Here is a 20,590-nt window from a genome sequence, read left to right as displayed (position 1 = left end):
TATGGTATAAGATGTTAGAGTATTATCTTCATTGACAAGGCTCTATTTTATATAATATATATGCATCAAAAGTGAAACAATTTAACAAGACTAATGGTTTCAGTGTATAACATGTTGAAACCATTTATCAAGATTAATGGTTTCAGTGTATAACATTATTCAATATTAACGGGTTAACAAAACTGAAACCATTTAACAAGACTAAGGGTCTGTTTGGTTCAAAATAGGAGGAGGGGAGGTGAGGTATTTTTATAGAGGGGAGGGGAGGGGAGGGGAGGGAAATTTTTTAATTACATATATGTTTGGTTCAAAAGAGAGGAGAGGAGGGGAGGTGAGGTATTTTAATTAAATATATGTTTGGTTCACAAGGGGAGGGGAGGTATTTTAAAAGCAATTTACTTTTTTACCCTTAAAATCTTATAACACTCATATTGTAAAAACTAATATCTCTTTATTATTACATCAAAACAAATAACACATACTTTTCAACGAAAAAAAATATCACATACACGAAACTCACTACCACACCAAGAAATTCACGACATAGACATTAAAAAACTTTGATTCAATAAAACACGGAAGAAAATATTCAAACAAAGTACATCGTACAACCTCCAAAATATTCGTAAATATTCAAACAAGTGTTCCAAATATTAAAAAACATATTAAAATGCAAATAAAGTATTCATAAACATCATAGCACCATTATAGGATGATTAATCTGATGAACCAAAGACCAGTTGCATTATCACAGCTTTGCGTGCTTCAAGTGGACATTGGAGAATCATTCTAAGCTTGTTAACATCTTTCATGACAGCACAATATATCTCAGGCACTGACGCTGCCTCACACCCGCAACCCTCTATTAAATTCCATGTTTCTTGACCAGAAATTGGAGGCAGATCATATTTTTGACGTTCTCTCATTATTTCATTTCCTTCTCGTATTGCCTCAGCAACCATATTCATTGACTCTTTCATTTCAATCATTTCATTGTTTGACTCTTTATTCTTAGCCACTTTCAATTTCTTCTTTTTACTACCACTTGCTATAGGAGAAGGGTCTGATGATTGTGTTTCAGGTACAGTAAAATCAAAACGAGGAGCATCAAAACCCTCTAAATTCACCTCATTTTGAGCAACATGACCATCAATGTCTTGAATAGTTTCTACAAAGTCTTCATCGATGACCGATGAACTTTGTTTTCTTGTCTCCTTTAAAGTCTCCGATTCATCGCCATCAGCTCGGTTGGGTCCATAAAGTGTCACCATTTTCTCATAATTTGGAAGTGGAACATTTCTCCAATATGCCGCTTTTGGTTTTGACTGAAAAATAAGTTTCACAATAGTTATACAACTATTAATTAATAAAAATATTGCAAAATACAAGATTTATAAAACTTACCGCAATTAGAGCATCCCAAACTTCTGGCTCAGCATCCCATAATTGTGTAGTTGGATTCATAGAAAATCCACTCATACCACCTTTAAAAATGTCGTAATATTCGGTGAAGTTTTTTTTCAAAGTTTTCCAACGGTTTTTTATCTTCACCCTGTCAATTTTTCCCCCAAATAATGCACTGATTTCAGCTGTAATATGGTCATACGCTGTTGATGTGAAGGTACCATTAACTTTGTTACCATTTTCAAATTCATGCATGAAAGCATCAACAAGAGCATCGTCCATGGCTCTAGTCCAACTCAAAGTCCTAGAGTTACCATTGTTGGTTGATAATTGCTTTTTCGATGCCATAAGCTATAAAAATGATCAATTATAACATAACAAAATTAAAATATATCTTAATATGAAGTCTCAGTATCATTCGCTAAACATCATAATAAACTCAGTACTACTTTAACAAAGAACATCAAACATTAAAATAATAATAAAACATACAAGATAAACTATTTAGGCAAAAACATTATTTTCATAATTTAACCACATTTCATGTGCAACACTATTTTTTATAACCCCGCCCAAAGCAACTTCGTCCCTATCACTTGTTGAAGCTTGATGATTTTCTTGAGATAGATTTTGATTTGCAAGTTCAGCATCTACTTCAGCTATAAGGTCTTCATCTGGGTCTGCGCTCATTAGATAATTGTGAAGAATACAACATGCAAAAATGATTAATTTTTGAGCTTTGACTCCATAATTGGGCTCTGTTGAATTAGATATAATCTCAAATCTTTTTTTCAATACACCAAAAGCTCTTTCAATTGCATTGCGTAAAGATGCATGTCGGAGATTAAACAATTCTTTGTAATTTTGGGGTGGATTTTTTGCCGAATATTCTTTCAAGTGATACCGAACTCCTCTATAAGGTGTAATAAGTCCACTTGTCAGCATGAAGCCAGCATCAACAATTGCACACATAAGTTGAGCTACAGCTCTTCGACGCAGATCAAACCATCTATTAATAACAATTTCTCGATCTTGATGATCCATCTAATTCAATAAAATATTTTAAAAAAAATAAATTTCACATATAATAGTTTAACAAACTATCAATACTCCTATAAAAAAATTAACATTTAAACTACATATAAAAATTCAAATTTCATTACAGATGCTTGAAGAGTAATATGTATTTACTCAAATTTCAATTTCTCATTCTCAATACATATATATTCTTTTCTCAAAAGAAGAGCAAAACAATACAATACAGTCACATATATATGTATAAACGCAAATGATCATATATCCATGTATGCTCGCGAAAATAAATGACGCAGAAAAGCAATAAGCATATATATGTATGTACAGGAAAACAACGAAAAGAAATAAACGCAGAAACAAGACACCACATCATACTACAGAAACGCAGAAACACGACACCACATCATTAGTACATAAACGCAGAAACGTCATATATATAAACGCAGAAAAGAAATAACGCAAATAAACGCAGATACATACTTGATGAGCAGCAACGGCACCACAGGTACAAACAGAGGTAGACAAGGAGTATAAGCAATACAGACAACAAAGACCTAATAATAAAAATGGTAATAAGGATAATATTGGAATTCTAAAATATATTGAGGATAATTTTGTCAGTTTAATAAACTTTAAAAAAGCTTCCCTCCAAATCCCCCCAATTTGGGGGGAAGCAAAAATTGAGTTTAGGAGGGATTCTGCTTACCTCCCCTCCCCTCATATCCCCTCCTAAAAATTGAACCAAACACAAAAAAATTAAAATATTACCTCCCCTCCCCTCACCTCCCCTCCAAAACCCCCGAACCAAACAGACCCTAATGGTTTCAGTGTATAACATGCTGAAACCATTTATCAAGTTTAATGGTTTCAGTGTATAACATTATTCAATATTAACGGGATAACAAAACTGAAACCATTTAACAAGACTAATGGTTTCAATGTATAGTATTAGTAAATATTAATGGGTTAACAAAACTGAAACCATATAAAAAACTGAAACGTACATCACAAATAAAAAAGCATTAAAACATGCATCATATATAGTCATTACTTACCCTGCATTTGTAGCTTCACCGCGATCAAAATATTGTGGATACTTCAAGATTGTTTCTTGTGTACATGAAAGTGGTGTTTGTGGCATGGATGTTTGTGGTGCTTGTCCATCATCTGCTTGTCCATATTCTACATTGGAAACTACTTTTCTTCTTTTGATTGATGATTTATACCTCAAACTTTTTCTCACTTCAGTTTTACACTCCTCTTTCCCAACATTTCCCTCGTCATTATTAGCATCCTCAGTTCCAACATTTCTTTCATCTGTTTTATCATCCTGAATTTGAACATTTGCCTCAGACATTCTTCTTTCCAATGTTTCCGCGGTTGTAGTGTAGATTTGTATACGTGCCCTACAATGATCAAGATGCATTTTTGCCTGCAATTGTTGCATGTATATGATTTGTTACAATCAGATCCAGATGAATTTGCAGAAGCAAAGACACATACAGAGCACAGTTTTATATACAAATCTTGTTCATTTTAGAAGTCGACAACCAAATAAGTTTAATTATAACCAGAAAAAGGAGAACAGAATCAGATCCAGATGAATTTGCAGGAGCAAAGACACATATACAGAGCACATATAAGTTTAATTATTATCGGAGAAAGTAGAACAGAATCAGATCAAGATGAATTTGCAGAAGCAAAGACACATGTACAGAGCACAGTTTAATCAAATATTGTTTAATTTATAAGTAGACAACCAAATAAGTTTAATTATAATGGTTTCAGGCAAAATATTAATGGTTTCAGGCAAAATATTGCATTAAATGGTAGTTATATCGTTATTTTTTTCTCACCTTAGATAGTAGACATGTATCATCATCAAAACACAATACTACCGGTCCTTCATTAGTGGCATTCAGTCGTGTGACCCCAGCTGTCAATCCATTCTCGAGTCCCATAACATCATAGACCTTCTGAAGATCTTGGTTTGCCATCTTCACATCCCAATCACGAAGTGATGGGTGCTTGTATTTTCCAGTCAGAAATGGGCTTCTCTTCCCCATTTTATCCAAGTAGTTAATCTGCACAATAAAATCATACATAATCAGTTGTTTTAAAAATACAACTTATTGAAACCATTTAACAAGACTAATGGTTTCAGTGTATAACATGCTGAAACCATTTATCAAGACTAATGGTTTCAGCGTATAAACTATTGCAACCATTTAACAAGACTAATGGTTTCAGTTTGTAACTTATTGAAACCATTTAAACAGAAATTCAGAAATTCATCTCTATACATATTGAAAAACGTATTAACATAATATGAATTTATATATAGAATTATTACCATGAGGAAGTGAAAATCCGCCAACGGATTTGCAACTCCTGGACTTTGGAGGCCTTCTTTCATATACTGAAGGATGTGTGAGCACCAATTGTGGGATAATGCGGTGGCTGCATCTACTAATATGTGGGCATACTGTAGAGATACATCGCTATGGTTAGTGGGGCACAATAGGTTGTGAATTATGTAACATATTGCACCCTTCACCCAAGCGGTTGCTTTCTCAGTTGTATTCAATACTCTCTCCAATTCTGCCACCTTCACAAATGGAGAAGAATTTTCGGTCAGTCCTAATTCTCTCCTCAACCTATTTATCGCTGCATCCGAGCAAAGATCGGTGTTTATCTTCTTTCCCACCATTGGAAGCTCATAGACGCGGTGGACGTCATCCTCTTTCAATTCGAGCACCTCTGTGTTTCTCAATCTGATCCACATGTGATCTTTCTCAAAATTATTCACTATCCAATCCACAAAGAATGTGTGGATCCTAGTCCAGTTGCATATGTGCAACATTCCTCCAAACCCAAATTGATTCAATTCCTCAACTATCTTCTTTTTAAATTTTTTTGTATTCACGGATTGCATAAGGATGTAGACCTTAGGAATACTCATTTTGTGCCTCAACCTCTGATCAGGCTCAGTAACTTCCTTCAGCTTTTTCCCCTTTACTTTTTCACCATCATCTGAACTTCCTTCATCATTTTGTTGATGCACAGTTTTTTTATACTGCTTCTTTTCATTCGCTTTTGTCTGTTCTATTTTCCCCTTCAGTTGTCTAGAAGGACGCGATGATGAAGCCTTTGAGTCATCGGACTGTGTTAGTCCAAGGCTGAAGGTTGGTGCGTCTACAACCTTAGATTTTTCAACCTGCATCAGTGAAAATCATTCCCACATCAATAAGATAATCAATAATGCAGAACAACAGTACTCAGAGAACACATCCGCTATACAAAACACCTAAAAAAAGATAAACATAACATTGAAACTATAAGCATGGTTTTATGGTTTTGATATTTTGTTTTTGAAACCATAATACTTGCCTAATGGTTTCAAGCAAAATCAATACAAGCTAAATTCAAAATACTTACATAATGCTAAATTCCAAAATTAATACAAGGTAGTAGAATATCAGAATCAAAATAAAAAATGTAGTAGCATATCAGAAACCAAAATACTTGCCTAATGGTTTCAGGCAAAAACAACATTCATGCTTATCAGATTCAAAATCAAAATCAAAATCAAAGTTTATCAGAATCAAAATCAAAATACTTGTCTAATGTGAAACCAAAATACTTGCCTAATGGTTTCAGGCAAAAACAACATTCATGCTTATGCTTATCAGATTCAAACTCAAAATCAAAATCAAAGTTTATCAGAATCAAAATCAAAATATTTGCCTAATGTGAAACCAAAATACTTGCCTAATGGTTTCAGGCAAAAACAACATTCATGCTTATCAGATTCAAACTCAAAATCAAAATCAAAGTAGAATATCAGTTTCAAATTCAAAATGTAATAGCATATCAGAATCAAAGTTAAACATATTCAAGCATGCAAAATTATCAAACCTAATTCTGAAATCAAAATCAAAGTAAATATTCATTGTGTTAACCTGTTTTCTTTTCATCATTTGGTTCGTTCAGTGATGAATGTTGAACGACGATGAATGATGAATGATGATGTTTGAAGATGAAACGCACCGACTCGACGAAGATGGTGAAGAGGAAACGGTGACGTTATGTTCTTGCGATGGTTGATGGCGATGGTTACGTTATGTTCTTGAAACTAAAAACGAATCGTTGTCGAGGAAGAAGAGAATCGGAAGAAGAAAAAGCGAATCGGAAGCGAAGGTGAAGAGGAGAGAGTGCGATTTCTGAGCAGAAAGGTGAAGAGGAGGAGGTTTTGGGTTTCCGGTGAGGAGGAAGATGGTATGGTTTGCGAGAATTGTTTTGTCTGGCGCGTTGATTTTGCGAAAGGAGAAGAGTTGTTGTTTTGCATGGGGGCGCGAGAAGCAAGGGGGGCGCGAGAAGCAATTGCATTGGGCTTATGCACTGTGTATAAGTTTGGGCTTATGCACAGTAACTGGACCCGTTTTCTGTGATCATGAAATCGTAATTATATTTTTGTGCACCGTAAAATAAAAATACTGTTTTTTTTTTTAATTAAAAAGGAAAACTGTATGGATACTTTTTTTATTGCGGTTTTGCCTTTTTATAAGGCCAAAAGTAGTAAGAAAAATCTTTTACTAGTAAAAGGAAGGTTGAATTGCTCATAAGCAAGCATTGTGATGATGTGGCACTCTACAAGAAAAGTTTACAATCTCTATTAAAACATTTTCATCAACTTTTTTCTAAATCATTTTAAATTATCACTATATACAATTATCGTAAAAATAAAAAAACTTCTTACAAATTATGGTTACCAAATCCAAAAGTAATTTCTTTGCTTCACTGATAAAAAATTTATACTACTTTTTTAAAAAGATTGTACTAATGCAAAATCTAAATTAATAATTTGACATTTAACAATTTTTATTAATTTCGTATTATCCTATTCTTTTTTAAAATAATTTTAATGAGTGTTTTGTATAGTAGTTAATATTGGAGATAAATAAAAGTAAATTCTTTTATTTGTTGAATTATTTTATATTTATTTATTGTTTGAAATTATAATATTTTATAAATTTATTTCCAACTATTTTATTTATTCACTTTTCTGATTATTTTTTATCTTTTCAAGTTATAATTACTAAGTGTCTTCAAAAAAGTTATAATTACTAAAAAATTATTTTTATAGAGCAGGCCAATGGATCGAAATTTATTTGTTGGTTATAATTCATACTCCAAATCAATGATTCATTTTTGTTATTTTTTTGTTGATAGTCAATGGTCTATAACATCTTTTGCCTTTGCATTTCCCTCATCTACTTTATTATGTAACTCTCAATTAATTAATAGTATTTGTAACCACAATTTAGTGTCTTTGTCCAATTATCTCCAAAGCATGTTGTCTGCATCCTTTTGTTTCCTTCACCTACTAATATTAATTAATAATTGAATAATAAGTATATGCGTGCACCCCCTATAAGAAAAATGTTATGAAAGATTAATAAAATAATGAAATTAAATAAATTGTTATGAAAGATGAAACAATCACCTCTTTTAATGTTGATTTTTTGGGTAGGTACTAAGTCTTTCATTCTTCTTAACTTTTCAATCTCATACTAATAAAAAATGGTTGTGTGAATTAATTATTATATAATATATATATATATATATATATGGGGGCTGCTAATTTAGACCCAGTTGGGTCTAAATTAGCAAGGTGCACCTTTTGAGTTGGACAAAAATAACCTTTCTTTTTTTATAAAAAAAAAAAAAAACATATTGGCGCTGATCCAGTGTCGCGCGCCTACCGCAGGACCACCGTTACAGACCGTTGATTTCCATCAGACGGCCAAGAGATGATCTCATCATGGCTGTCGGATCAATCAGACAGTCTAAATCATCCATCTCCATGATAAGCCAGCGCATGCACCACACTAGATCTGCGTCTGGAGAGAGAAAATTTCATTTTAAAAAAGCAGGACACGTGTCAACTGCTGGGTGGTTGGCGTGTTTTTTTTTTCATTTAATACTTTAAACTCAATTATTTCGTTGTAAATTAATTTTTTATTTTTTTATTTTTATACCAAAATTCATAATTTTTTTTTGTCTACAAATAGAGACTTGGTTCGTTTGATTTGGACACAAAAAAAAAAAACTCAATTTTTCACTACCTTTAATTATCTTTATATAATACTGTGAAACCATTTAGCTGGTAGAATGGTTTCACAGTATAACTCTCTGAAACCATTTTACTGGTAGAATGGTTTCAGTGAGTAATTTCTTAATTGTTTGCTTCTGAAACCATTCTGAAACCATTTAGCTGGTACAATGGTTTCAGAGCGTTGCACTTTGAAATCATTTCACTGATAGAATGGTTTCAGGGGAGTTGATTTTTAATTGTTTGCTTCTGAAACCATTTTACTGCTAGAATGGTTTCACAGTATAACTCTCTGAAACCATTCTTCCAGCTAAATGGTTTCAGAAGCAAACAATAGTTTTTAATTACCGTTTTATCTCATTTAATTAACGAAAAATAGTTTCAGGTCTCAAAAAATTTCATAAAATATACCAAAAGTTCCAGAATATTATCTAATATTTTATTAGAAACAAATAAAAAAACAATTGGTTTCAGAGTACAAATCTATGAAATTATTTTTATTATTTGTTAAATGGTTTTAAATAATCAGCGGAATTTGTGAAAATAATTTCATGACTTGAACTAGGGAGAGTGAGGTACACAAGAGGGTTCTAAATAATTCATAGTACTTTACATAAAATTTTGGAAATTTTTTATGGAATTATAATATTTTTAATTACCTTTTTACTCATTTAATTAACTAAAAATAGTTTCGTGTCTCCAAAAATTTCATACAATATACCAAAATTTCCAGAATATTATCTACTACTTTATTATGAAAAAATAAAAAAAAAATAGATCCTCCCTGAGGCCGCACGCGCCCCCACGCGCCGCCGGTGAGAGTGGGCGTGGGCGACGCGCACTGTTCATCGTCCCTCCCACCCGTTTTATGCAGAAACGGGTCGTGCGACCCGGTTTTTGACCCGGTTCGATCTCCCTCAATACTCAACGAAACTCGACGTTCCTTATATGGATTTTGATCGTTTTTCAATTTTACAAAGGTTTCCGGTATTAGTTTTTGAAATCGGCGTTCGATTCGCACGTAAAATGAGGTCGAAATTTGGAAGAAATTTAAAAAATGTAATAGTTGTTCTATTGTTTCAAAAAAAAAAAAGGGTATTTTTATTATGCAAATTACATACATGCCCCAGTTGCTCTATTGTTTCAAAAAAAAAAAAATGGGTATTTTTGTCCAACTCAAAAGGTGCACCTTGCTAACTTAGACCTAACTAGGGTCTAAGTTAGAAAACCCCTATATATATATATATATATATATATATATATATATATATATATATATATTATATACAACCCCTCCTCATACATATATGGGCATGTAAAGTTTCTATTTCAAAGGGTTATTAGTATTTTAGAAGAATGGTAGTTTTCTGAAACTTTTGTGATCTCATTGTATTTTTTCTTTTTCTTTGTATTCAACGAGTGAGATATTATTGTTAATGTTGCAAGCATATTTTATACATTTATTTCTAGCAATAACTAGCACTAACAATTTGTGTTTGATGCAAAAACTTTACTTCTCTTTTACCATCTTTTACGTATGTGTGGTGTAATTAGTACATATTTTATATACTGTCTGCTCTATATATTGATTGAGCAATTTTGAAGTGAATGATGTATCACTTCATGTATATTGTGTACTCTAATTAGTATTTTGCCAGGAAAAAATATGTCGGGACTGCAATGGTACCTGCAATCAATTTGAAAACAAGTTATGCTCATTGTGATCTTTAGTTTAGTTAGTGTGGAAATTAATTCCACACACGTTTTTGATGGATAAAAAAAATGAATATGTATGACAATGATAGGATGATAAAACACAAAAACATGCATGGGTTTGTGTATGAATTTCTGAATGATATTGGTTTTATTGATTTAAATTTCTTGAAAATGTTTATATTTTCAAGAAATTGCCTTATTAGAATTCGATACTCTTTTTTTTTTTTGACAATATAGAGAATTGTATAAAAAAATGTCGATTGTATAAGAATACATAGAGAATTGTATAAGGAAATGGGTACATAATGAAAAAGTGTCGATTGTATAAAAAAATGGCTTTGAACTGCTCTTTATAAAATACTTAATTGTAATAATGTGACAACTCTAAAAAAAACTTCTAAACAAATTGCATTCTAACAAGCACTACTAAACTAAACTGGAAATCCAAATAAAAATTATTAAATAAAAAAAAGACAAAAATGAGGGGACAAAACTCATAAAAAAATGAGAAATGTATAAAAAAAAATGAATTAAGCTTAGTAAAAAGAAAATAAATAATTGTAACCAAGAAAAAAAAATCGCTGGCTAAAAATATTCTAAATTTTTGACCAATAAATATGAGATATAATTTTACCAAGTAAATGTTTGAGAAGAAACTTCAATAGAAATCAATTTATTATTAGAACAAGAATCATCTTTTTTATAAATATGAGAGACTTTCAATTGTATGAAGGAGTAGAGTAAATAGTTATAATTTTTCAAGAAAAAAAATGAAAATCATCAATTATCAATGCTCATGCGTCAAAATATAGTGTGTGTGTGTGTGTGTGTGTGTATGTGCTCTGAAATTTACTAAAATTTCCAAAATTATTAATTTGATTTAAATAATAATAATTTAACTATTTAAATAAAATAAGTACATATTCTAAAGTATTAAAAAAAATATGTAAGTTACGGCTCGAAAAAAAATAGTGAGATATTTATAAGAATAATATCACTTTTTTAACCAAATAATAAGTTGACATGTTAAATTCTTCTAAAATACTAAACTTTCTTTACCTTAGCCAAATAACTAAACCTAAATTCAAATATATGAAATTAGTATCCAAACTTATATCAACAAAAAATAATAAGTATGTAGAAAAGTTATTTGGTACTTTAAATTTCATAGAAGGAAGTAAGCTATTACGCTATTTTATATGTAATTTTCAAAAAATGAGATCACGTGATAAAAAAGTATGTATGTATGTATGTATGTATGCATGTCTCCAACTCTTATTGAAAATAAAATAATGGATACGTCAAAAATAAAAAGCAAAGTGACATGTGACTATACAATTGCAACTTATATAAAGAAAACTAAGATCTTATACAATCACACTATTAAACTAAAATATGATGTATCCTTTCAAATTTATAAAATATTATAAGAGATCTATTACATTAAAATATTAACAAAATTACGATATAAATCAATAAAAAATCTCATATTTCTAAACAACCTATTTTTATTTTTTATACATATACTAATATTAAACATAATCATTTTTATATATATATATATAGAAACATAATCATATTTTAAAAGTTAGTATCTATCTTTTAACTATATGTAATTATACTTATCACAATTATTATTTTTCATTTATAAAAATATTTTAATTATATATTTTAACTAAACCCGTGCAACGCACGGGTTTATCCCTAGTAAATAAATAAAAGCAAAGTGATAATACTCAATTTGGAGCTATTGATAAGTGTCATAGTTTATTAGTCTTGAATCAAAACTCGTGATTGATGCCGAACTTGGTAGAGATGATTATGATTCGATCTCCCGCAACTGTGATCGGGAGGGGGCTGGAGCCACTTGATGCCAGAATTGACCCCAAACCAGATTCAACTAGTGGTGAAAAACCAAAAAAAAAAAAACTGTAGTGGTATCAATTATGTTATGCAACAAGCTAATAGAGTTGCTCATGATTTAGCTCAGGCATCTCACTTTTATGCTAGTCCCCAAGTTTTTAATCGTTATCCATTTTGTATTGAACCTATTATTATGAATGAAATATATCAAGTGATTTTGTAAAAAAAAAAAGTAAAAATAAATTTTGGTGCAGCTTAGCACTCACTTTTGTCTTCTTGTCTTAAAAGAAAAACCGTGCTTTCTTGGATTCTTAAGAACTTGTAACCAACAATAAAAAAATTGTAGCCAATAATATTACTAGTCATCATGCCCGTGCGTTCGCACGGATCAATAATTGTACATCGATTATATTATACATCAGTAGAATAATAAACAAAGTAATTTATACGCATAGAAACCAAAAATACTTAGTCAATTATATTATTGACATTGTCTAATATATTTCCACCAACTTATGTAAACATGAAAGTACAAACAATCCTACAAATTTCGGAATATTTATTTATAAACTATATTTGAAGTGGTATTTATAAGGTTGTCATCATCATCAACGACTAAAATCTTCAAACCATTTTTCGATGTGACTCTTGACACAACAACGAATAACTGACTAAGTGAAAATACTGATTGCGGAAGTAAATAGATCACAATGAAGTTTACTCATGTCATCGACGGCAATTCTTCGTGCGCCACCATTCTTTTCCATTCGCCACCAATCTTAAAATATATGAGAATACAATTCTACATGTCCCGCAGTCATCAACAATATTAATTGTAGTAATTTTCTTCTCAAAAGCCTGTAACTACAGCAAACCTATCTTTTATAAAATTATACCAAATTGTCATCTTCCGGTATATATCATAATAACTCAAGTCCTGATAGAGATGTTGTAAAAATCCTTTAAAGCATACCAGCCATGCGTTAAATAAATATTCTTGTTTATTTTTCGACTAATACTTTGAATTGATTCCCGAATGGGTCTACCAAATTTGCAAAACGATAATGAAAATGAGCAGAAAACATTTCGGAAGCATCAACACCCTATAAACGCAACATACAACAGAAATAAGAATCATATTATTTTGCAAATTACAGACAAAAAACCGTATATATTCATAAATTTAGAACTACACTAACTTCAGTTACGCTAAACTCAACGTAGTAGGTCCGATATCTAATCTGCAGTTCATTAATCAGCTTCTTTCGATCAGATTGAGATTCAAAGTTAGCATAAAATTTTAGAAAAATTTTGATTTCATGAATAAAAAATGATAAATCACAAAACAACATGCAAATACAAATACAAATTCCAGCTTAAATTGCAAAGATAATTAGGGTTAACCTAATTGCAAATTATAACCATTAGATATAAGAAAAGTTAAAAATGACAGCTAGCATTATTTTCTGATTAAATTAGGATTTAATGATTATAATCACGTCTTTATTGACTGTATAGTTTATTTCCTAGAATAGGATTGTACTCTGTGTATATATACATCTTATGTGTATATATACATCTTATGCATATGGAATAAAATATACCATTCAGCTAATTTCAATTTGGTATCAGAGCAAAAAAAAAAGAAAAAAATTTCCGCTGCTATCTCTCTGTCTCTGAACCCTAGCCACCTTCCTCTTCTCCTCTCCTTTACATTCTTCTTAGTTTCTACACCATGTCCGGAACAGAGATTCATAAAACTGTGGAGAATACTTCCAACAGCAAGACATCATCCACGACACCATCGACGGTGACCGTTCACGAAACTTCCTCCCCGCCAGTTTCTATAATATTGGATGGGGCTAACTATCGGATCTGGTCCCAAATCATGGAGATGCATATTGCTGGAAGGAAAAAAAAAGGATACATCAATGGAAGGAAGGCTGCTCCAGCAGAGAGCGACCCTAAGTATGATGACTGGGAGGCCGAAGATGCGCTCGTCAAGGGTTGGCTCATAAATTCCATGACAGACAAACTGATGACACACTTCGTCCAATGTGGGACGGCAAAAGATGTCTGGGATGCTGTCAAAAGGAGCTATCTTGATGTCTCAGATTCTTCACAAGTCTATGAACTAATGAAGAAGTCTTTTCAATCTCGTCAAGAAGGTCGTCCACTTTCAGAATATTACAATGAGCTTAATTCAATTTTTCTAGAACTTGATTATCGCAGACCCAATGATATGTCATGTCCAAATGATGTTGAAAAATTGAGGAAACGCACTGCTGACGATCGAGTTTATGTATTTCTCGCTGGCCTTGATCACAGCCTGGATCACATTAGTAGCCGAATCTTAGCAGCTACTCCTTTTCCAAGTCTTGAAGAAGTCTATTCACAAGTCCGTCATGAAGAGCAGAGACAACGCACCATGGGAATAGAAGATCGATCAGAAGTATCAGCCCTAGTTGTCCATAAGAATAACTCTCAGGAAATAACTGCTTCCCGGTCTTCTAACTCACTCTCTCGTTTCTGCAATTATTGCAACAAAAATACTCACACTGAGGATATTTGCTGGAAGAAACATGGTTATCCGGAGTGGTACAAAATCAAGCAAGCTGAAAGGAAAAGTAAAAAATCTGCACAGGTTGCTTCGATAGATAATCCAACTTCTGTTTTTCACGTAACTCAGGCATCTCCAAAGGAAGGTAATTCTGGTTTTGCTTTCATTTCTGCTGCTACTAACACCTGGGTTATTGATTCAGGGGCAACTGATCACATGACTAGTTATTCTTCTGTGATTGACTCACTAATTCCTTCACCTGTTAAGTCTGTCCAGGTTGCTAATGGGACTCCTATGCCGATCTCTGGATCTGGAAATGCCTCACTTTCTTCCTCACTTCCCTTATCCTCAGTTTTACTTGCACCTAACCTCTCTAACAATCTTCTATCCATTAGCAAGATTACCAAAAATCTTAATTGTTCTGTAACCTTTCATTCTTCGCATTGTGTATTTCAGGACAATCTTACGAAGATGACGATTGGTGTTGGTAAGGATAGAGGGGGTCTATATTACTTGGAAGGGGCAGGAGGATTACAACAAAAACCAGATCAAGTTCTTCAAGTGACACAGAAGTCGTCTGAGAGATTGAAGCTTCTCTTATGGCATTGTCGATTGGGTCATCCATCATTTTTTTTACTTAGAACGTTTGTTCCCTCAGTTGTTCAAAAACGTTCACGTTTCTAGTTTAAGATGTGAACATTGCATTTATGCTAAAAATCATCGTGTACCTTTCAAAATAAGTATTAATAAAAGTCCATTTCCTTTTACCCGTGTCTTTACAGATGTTTGGGGTCCTTTTTCTACTCCTTCAACATTGGGTTATAGATATTTTGTGTCTTTTATTGATGATTGTACTAGAGTGAGTTGGGTATATTTGCTAAAATCTAAACATGAAGTTTTAGATGTTATTCCAAAATTTTCAAAAATGATAGTAACTCAATTCAACACTCAGGTTAAAGTGTTTCATTCTGACAATGGTCGTGAGTTTAAAAATCAGTCACTTGCTAAGTTTTTTGAAGAAAATGGAATTTTGCACCAGACATCATGCACTTATACACCACAACAGAATGGTACAGCAGAGCGAAAAAACCGACACATTCTTGAGGTGGCTCGGGCATTATGCTTTGCTATGCATGTTCCTAAACGTTTTTGGGCTGATGCAGTCATGACTGCTATTTTTCTAATAAACCGAATGCCTGCACGTACTATTGACTATCAAACACCTTTCAGAATGTTATCTCAATTTTACTCTATTCCTTCCGCCTTAAACATTTGTCCTAGAGTTTTTGGTTGTGTTTACTATATTCATGTTCACTCACACCAGAGGGATAAGCTTGATCCTCGTGCTCTAAAATGTGTCTTTCTTGGTTATTCATCCTCTCAAAAGGGATATAAATGCTACCATCCTCCCACCATGAAATACTTTGTTACTGTAACGACCCGATTTTTATTATTCGCTATTTAAGTGTTTAATTAAATTGTTGCAATAACTTTTAATTAAGTTAGTGGCGAATAGTTATTTGTCGAGAGCTTTAGTTATTAAGCGAGTTAGTGAGAGTTATCACGAGTTAGACCGAGCAATTGGGCTTGAGGCCCAATGGGCCTTGGACTTAAGGTGGGGGGCGCTATATGAAGCCCATTAGAGAGAGAATGTCTCATTTTTTCTTGTTTTGTGGAGAGTTAGAGAGAAGGGAGAGCAAGAGGAGCTAGGGCAAGAGCTTGAAGGAGAGATTCGAGGAGCAATCTTCGTGAGTTCGTCGATCTAAGGTAAGAGAGTTAGATTTCATATTCTTGAGTGATTATGGAGAGGGGAGGATGTTGATTCCTCCATTCCCAAACTCTCTACACTCATTTTCGTTTTGGTTTAAGGGATCTTTTCTAAACAAAAATGAAACCTATTGATTAAAACATGTATATTACACTCTTAACATGTTAGACAAACGATTTTGTGGGTTAAAAGTGGGAATTTGTTATGTTTTGATTGAGTTGTTGTGTTCTTGAGCTTTTGAGCTATAAATGGTAAATCTCTACTTTTTCATAGTAAAAATGTAGATCGGTGAAATGAACCGTCCTTTTGTGTTTAGATATGTTTGTTGCACTTGAATATAAACTTATTTGGGGTTTATAACATGAAAAATGGGATTTTTGGGTGATTTGGTGTAGAAAACGCAAGTTTTGAACTGTCCTGACAGGAGACACTCGCTAGGCCTTCGCTTAGCGAACGTGTGGCGAACAGCTCGCCACAGCTCGCCATGAGCAGGTGATCCCCTGGTGAGGTTCGCTTAGGCTCGCTAAGCCTTCGCTCAGCGAATAGTTCGCTGAAGCTCGCCAATGCTCGCCATGAGCAGGTGACTTCCTGGTGAGGTTCGCCATGTCTCGCTGAGCCTTCGCTCAGCGAAGGCCTCTGTGACAGCAATTTTTGTTGATGATTGTAAGTGTAATTAGACACTTGTAACATGGTTTAATGGTATTCTTACATGATTGTTGATGCTTGTTGATGCTTATAACGATTGTTAATCATGTATGAAGTTGTAAATGACGAATATTAAGGTTTTGCTAATCTTAATAATGACGAATGTTGGATAGTGTTCCACATTTATAATTGACGAGCTTAGTGCTAAATCTATTTGTTGATGTGTCTTAATAAATGAGCAGAGTCCGTCATGACTTAAATCTGAACAATGCAGAGTCCGTCATGACTTAAATCTGAACATGAGTAGTGTCCTAAATGACTTAAGATTGTATGGATTATGTATCCGAAAATGAATGAATAAATGGTACTTTGTTGGAATGATTGTCGATGTATTATTTGGAATGTGTTGAAGTGTTTAGATATGTGTGATTCTAAATGTTGCTCTAATACTTGATTATTGTGTAATATTAGAGTTGAGCTATGAACTAAGCATGTGTGTGCATGGGTTAGATACAAAATGTTGCCATGTGATAAGTATGCTCATTGCGCATGTAATTATTTGGATTATGTTTTCTAACTCTCTGTTTTGTGTATTTGACTGGTTTGGGACCAGACCCACATGTTATGTGTTTATCGTTGTTCAAGTGTTGGTGAAGCTCCGCTCTGATTGTGACACGGGAAAAGGGTGAACTTAGTGTATAGAGTCTTTAGGACTTATTGTATTTATTTGGAAAAATATATCTTTTCATAAAGAGGATTTATTTTGTATAAACACGGTTTTACTAAATACATTAGTATTATTTTTGTAGTGAGGAGTGTAATACCTTGAACCAACGTCTTATAATTGAAATGTAATTTTTCGTTGCGTACTTTGAGAAAATGATTTTTATAAAGGTATAAATACTAAAATAAATGGGTTTGGGTGTTACAGTTACCATGGATGTCCAATTTTGTGAACGCGAGTCTTATTTCAGTGGAGACGTGTCTCTAAGTCCTCTTCAAGGAGAAATTGACAGCAAAGAGGAAGACAAACTATGGCTAGATGAGAAGAGATTTTGGAACTCAGGTAGTCAAGGGGATCCCATAAAGGACACAGTTGATGGTCAGGGGGAGCCCTTGGGAGATATAATTGATGGCCAAGAGGAGCCAGTTGCACATGACATACTTGATAGTCAAGGGGAACTTGGGGAAGAGCTAATTGATGATTTAGAGAAGTTTACAAATTCCCTGTAACCTATAACAATTGAGCTCGAAACTAGTGAAGAGGAAAGGCCAAATAGTCTTTTTAAGAAGTGTTATACAAGGAAGAATAAGGCTGCTCATCCAAATGCCCCTCTCAATGATACAAATACCCCTCTCGATGATACTTCTACACCAACGGATGACTCTTCTGAGACTAATCTTGAGGTACATTCTTCTTTGCCCATCTTGTCTTCAGAAATTTCTATTTTAGGTTCGCAAGTTAGAAACCAAGATAAGAGATATCCTTCTCGTGACCGTAGACCACCTGAGAGGTTTGGTTTTTTTCCTGAAAATTCTGGTTCTTCAAACTGTGTCTATCCCATTTCTGATTATGTCTCATACCATCGTTTGTCAAAAACTCACCTTTCTTTTGCCTTTCAATTATCATCTATGTCTATTCCTAGTCATTTTCAGGAAGCCCTTGAAAATCCTAAGTGGAAATCTGCTATGGTAGACGAAATGAAGGCTCTTCAGAAGAACTCTACTTGGGAGATGGTCGAGCTTCCAAAAGACAAGAAGACAGTTGGATGTAAGTGGGTTTTCTCAGTTAAGTACAAGTCAGATGGTACAATTGACAGGTACAAGGCCAGATTGGTTGCTAAGGGATATACCCAAACTTACGGAATAGACTACCAAGAAACCTTTGCTCCTGTGGCAAAAATGAGCACTGTTAGAGTCATACTCTCTCTCGCGGTTAATCTAGATTGGCCATTGAGACAACTAGATGTGAAGAATGTCTTTCTACACGGTGATCTCTTGGAAGAGGTATATATGGATCCTCCTCCTGGATTTACACCAAAAGGAGGTAAGGTTTGCAAATTGAAGAATGCGTTATATGGATTGAAACAATCACCAAGAGCATGGTTTGGGAGATTTAGTCATTCGATGAAGAAGTATGGGTTCAAGCAAGCTATGGTTGACCACACTCTGTTTTACAAAAGAGTTGGTACTGATATTACCCTTCTTATTGTCTATGTTGATGATATGATTGTCACAGGTAGTAACCTCCATGAGATAGGGGAGCTTCGAGACTATTTGGCCAAGGAATTTGAAATGAAGGACTTGGGAGATTTGAAATACTTCCTTGGCATTGAAGTATCTCGTTCTAAGCAGGAACTTTTCCTCTCACAACGGAAGTATACATTAGATCTCTTGGCTGAAACAGGTAACTCGGCTTGTCAACCAATGGATACGCCCATTGAGGTGAATCATGGCTTGAGTATCTATCCAGATCAAATTCCAACAAATAAAGAGAGATATCAAAGAATGGTTGGAAAGTTGATCTATTTGACTCACACAAGACCCGATATATCATATGCGGTCAGTGTTGTGAGTCAATTTATGCATAATCCTAGTGAGCAACACATGAGTGCAGTGAATCGTATCTTGGCCTATCTTAAGTCTTCACCGGGAAAAGGCATACTGTTCTCAAGACATGGTCATTTGGACATTGTTGGTTACACTGATTCAGACTTTGCTGGGTCTAAATTGGATAGAAAATCTACATCAGGTTATTTGTCATTTGTTGGAGGAAATTTAGTTACTTGGAGAAGCAAGAAACAGAAGGTAGTGTCATTATCCAGTGCAGAAGCCGAATATCGTGCTCTTCACCATGCAACTACAGAGCTTACATGGCTTAATATTCTCCTAACTGAACTGGGCTTCGGTTCAGAGAAACCGATGACACTTTTTTGTGATAATACAGCAGCTATTGAGATTGCAAATAATCCAGTGCAACATGATCGAACTAAGCATGTTGAACTTGACAGGAACTACATCAAGGATAACTTGGACACCGGCAAGATAAAGGTTCCTTACATTAAAAGTGCAGATCAGCTAGCTGATATGATGACTCATGCTGTTCCTAGCAGTCCATTTCATTTAGTTTTATCCAAGTTGGGCATGTTTGATATCTATGCACCAACTTGAGGGGGAGAGTTAAAAATGACAGCTAGCATTATTTTCTGATTAAATTAGGATTTAATGATTATAATCACGTCTTTATTGACTGTATAGTTTATTTCCTAGAATAGGATTGTACTCTGTGTATATATACATCTTATGCATATGGAATAAAATATATCATTCAGCTAATTTCAATTAGAAAGATATTAGAAATTGTGATTAATTATGTCGTTCAAAGATATAATTCATTTTTTGCTTATCAAAAAAAAATTATGTCGTTCAAAATTTATTGAAAAACATGGTTAACAATTTGAGTTCTTAAATTTAGGGGGGTGTA

At 33.5% G+C, this 20,590-nt stretch overlaps 2 protein-coding genes across 3 annotated transcripts; both read right to left on the bottom strand.

Annotated features, from left to right (window-relative positions):
* Positions 1-565: 565 nt before the first annotated feature.
* On the bottom strand, positions 566-2,376 carry LOC123894894. Its single transcript, XM_045945007.1, has 3 exons — positions 1,972-2,376; positions 1,405-1,755; positions 566-1,325 (listed from the first exon to the last, which is right to left on the bottom strand). Exons 1-3 carry the CDS (start codon positions 2,374-2,376, stop codon positions 717-719), a joined length of 1,365 nt encoding a protein of 454 aa, XP_045800963.1. The 3' UTR covers positions 566-716.
* LOC123913150 lies at positions 1,836-6,770 on the bottom strand. Of its 2 annotated transcripts, XM_045963758.1 has the most exons (6): positions 6,402-6,770; positions 4,793-5,656; positions 4,296-4,523; positions 3,495-3,871; positions 2,920-2,993; positions 1,836-2,448 (listed from the first exon to the last, which is right to left on the bottom strand). In XM_045963758.1, the coding sequence occupies exons 1-6, from the start codon at positions 6,417-6,419 to the stop codon at positions 2,417-2,419; spliced, it is 1,593 nt and encodes a 530-aa protein (XP_045819714.1). In that variant the 5' UTR covers positions 6,420-6,770; the 3' UTR covers positions 1,836-2,416. The 2 variants fall into 2 exon arrangements, with proteins under 2 accessions (XP_045819714.1, XP_045819722.1); XM_045963766.1 differs by lacking the exon at positions 2,920-2,993.
* Between the last annotated feature and the right edge of the window lie 13,820 nt (positions 6,771-20,590).

The sequence above is a fragment of the Trifolium pratense genome, linkage group LG1 (genome assembly GCF_020283565.1).
Source record: "Trifolium pratense cultivar HEN17-A07 linkage group LG1, ARS_RC_1.1, whole genome shotgun sequence".
In the NCBI taxonomy this organism is placed as follows: domain Eukaryota; kingdom Viridiplantae; phylum Streptophyta; class Magnoliopsida; order Fabales; family Fabaceae; genus Trifolium; species Trifolium pratense.
Note: the sequence above shows the minus strand (reverse complement) of the source record. Positions and strands in the feature narration are given on the sequence as shown.

Coding starts and splice junctions, on each gene's coding strand:
- LOC123913150 (XM_045963758.1), bottom strand. Junction 3,872..4,295: donor ATACATGTCTACTATCTAAG/GTGAGAAAAAAA, acceptor CAACAATTGCAG/GCAAAAATGCATCTTGATCA. Junction 2,449..2,919: donor GTGCCGTTGCTGCTCATCAA/GTATGTATCTGC, acceptor TTATTGAATTAG/ATGGATCATCAAGATCGAGA.
- LOC123894894 (XM_045945007.1), bottom strand. CDS start 2,376: ATGTGTGCAATTGTTGATGCTGGCTTCATGCTGACAAGTGGACTTATT. Junction 1,756..1,971: donor ACGAAGTTGCTTTGGGCGGG/GTTATAAAAAAT, acceptor TCATTTTTATAG/CTTATGGCATCGAAAAAGCA. Junction 1,326..1,404: donor TTTGGGATGCTCTAATTGCG/GTAAGTTTTATA, acceptor CTTATTTTTCAG/TCAAAACCAAAAGCGGCATA.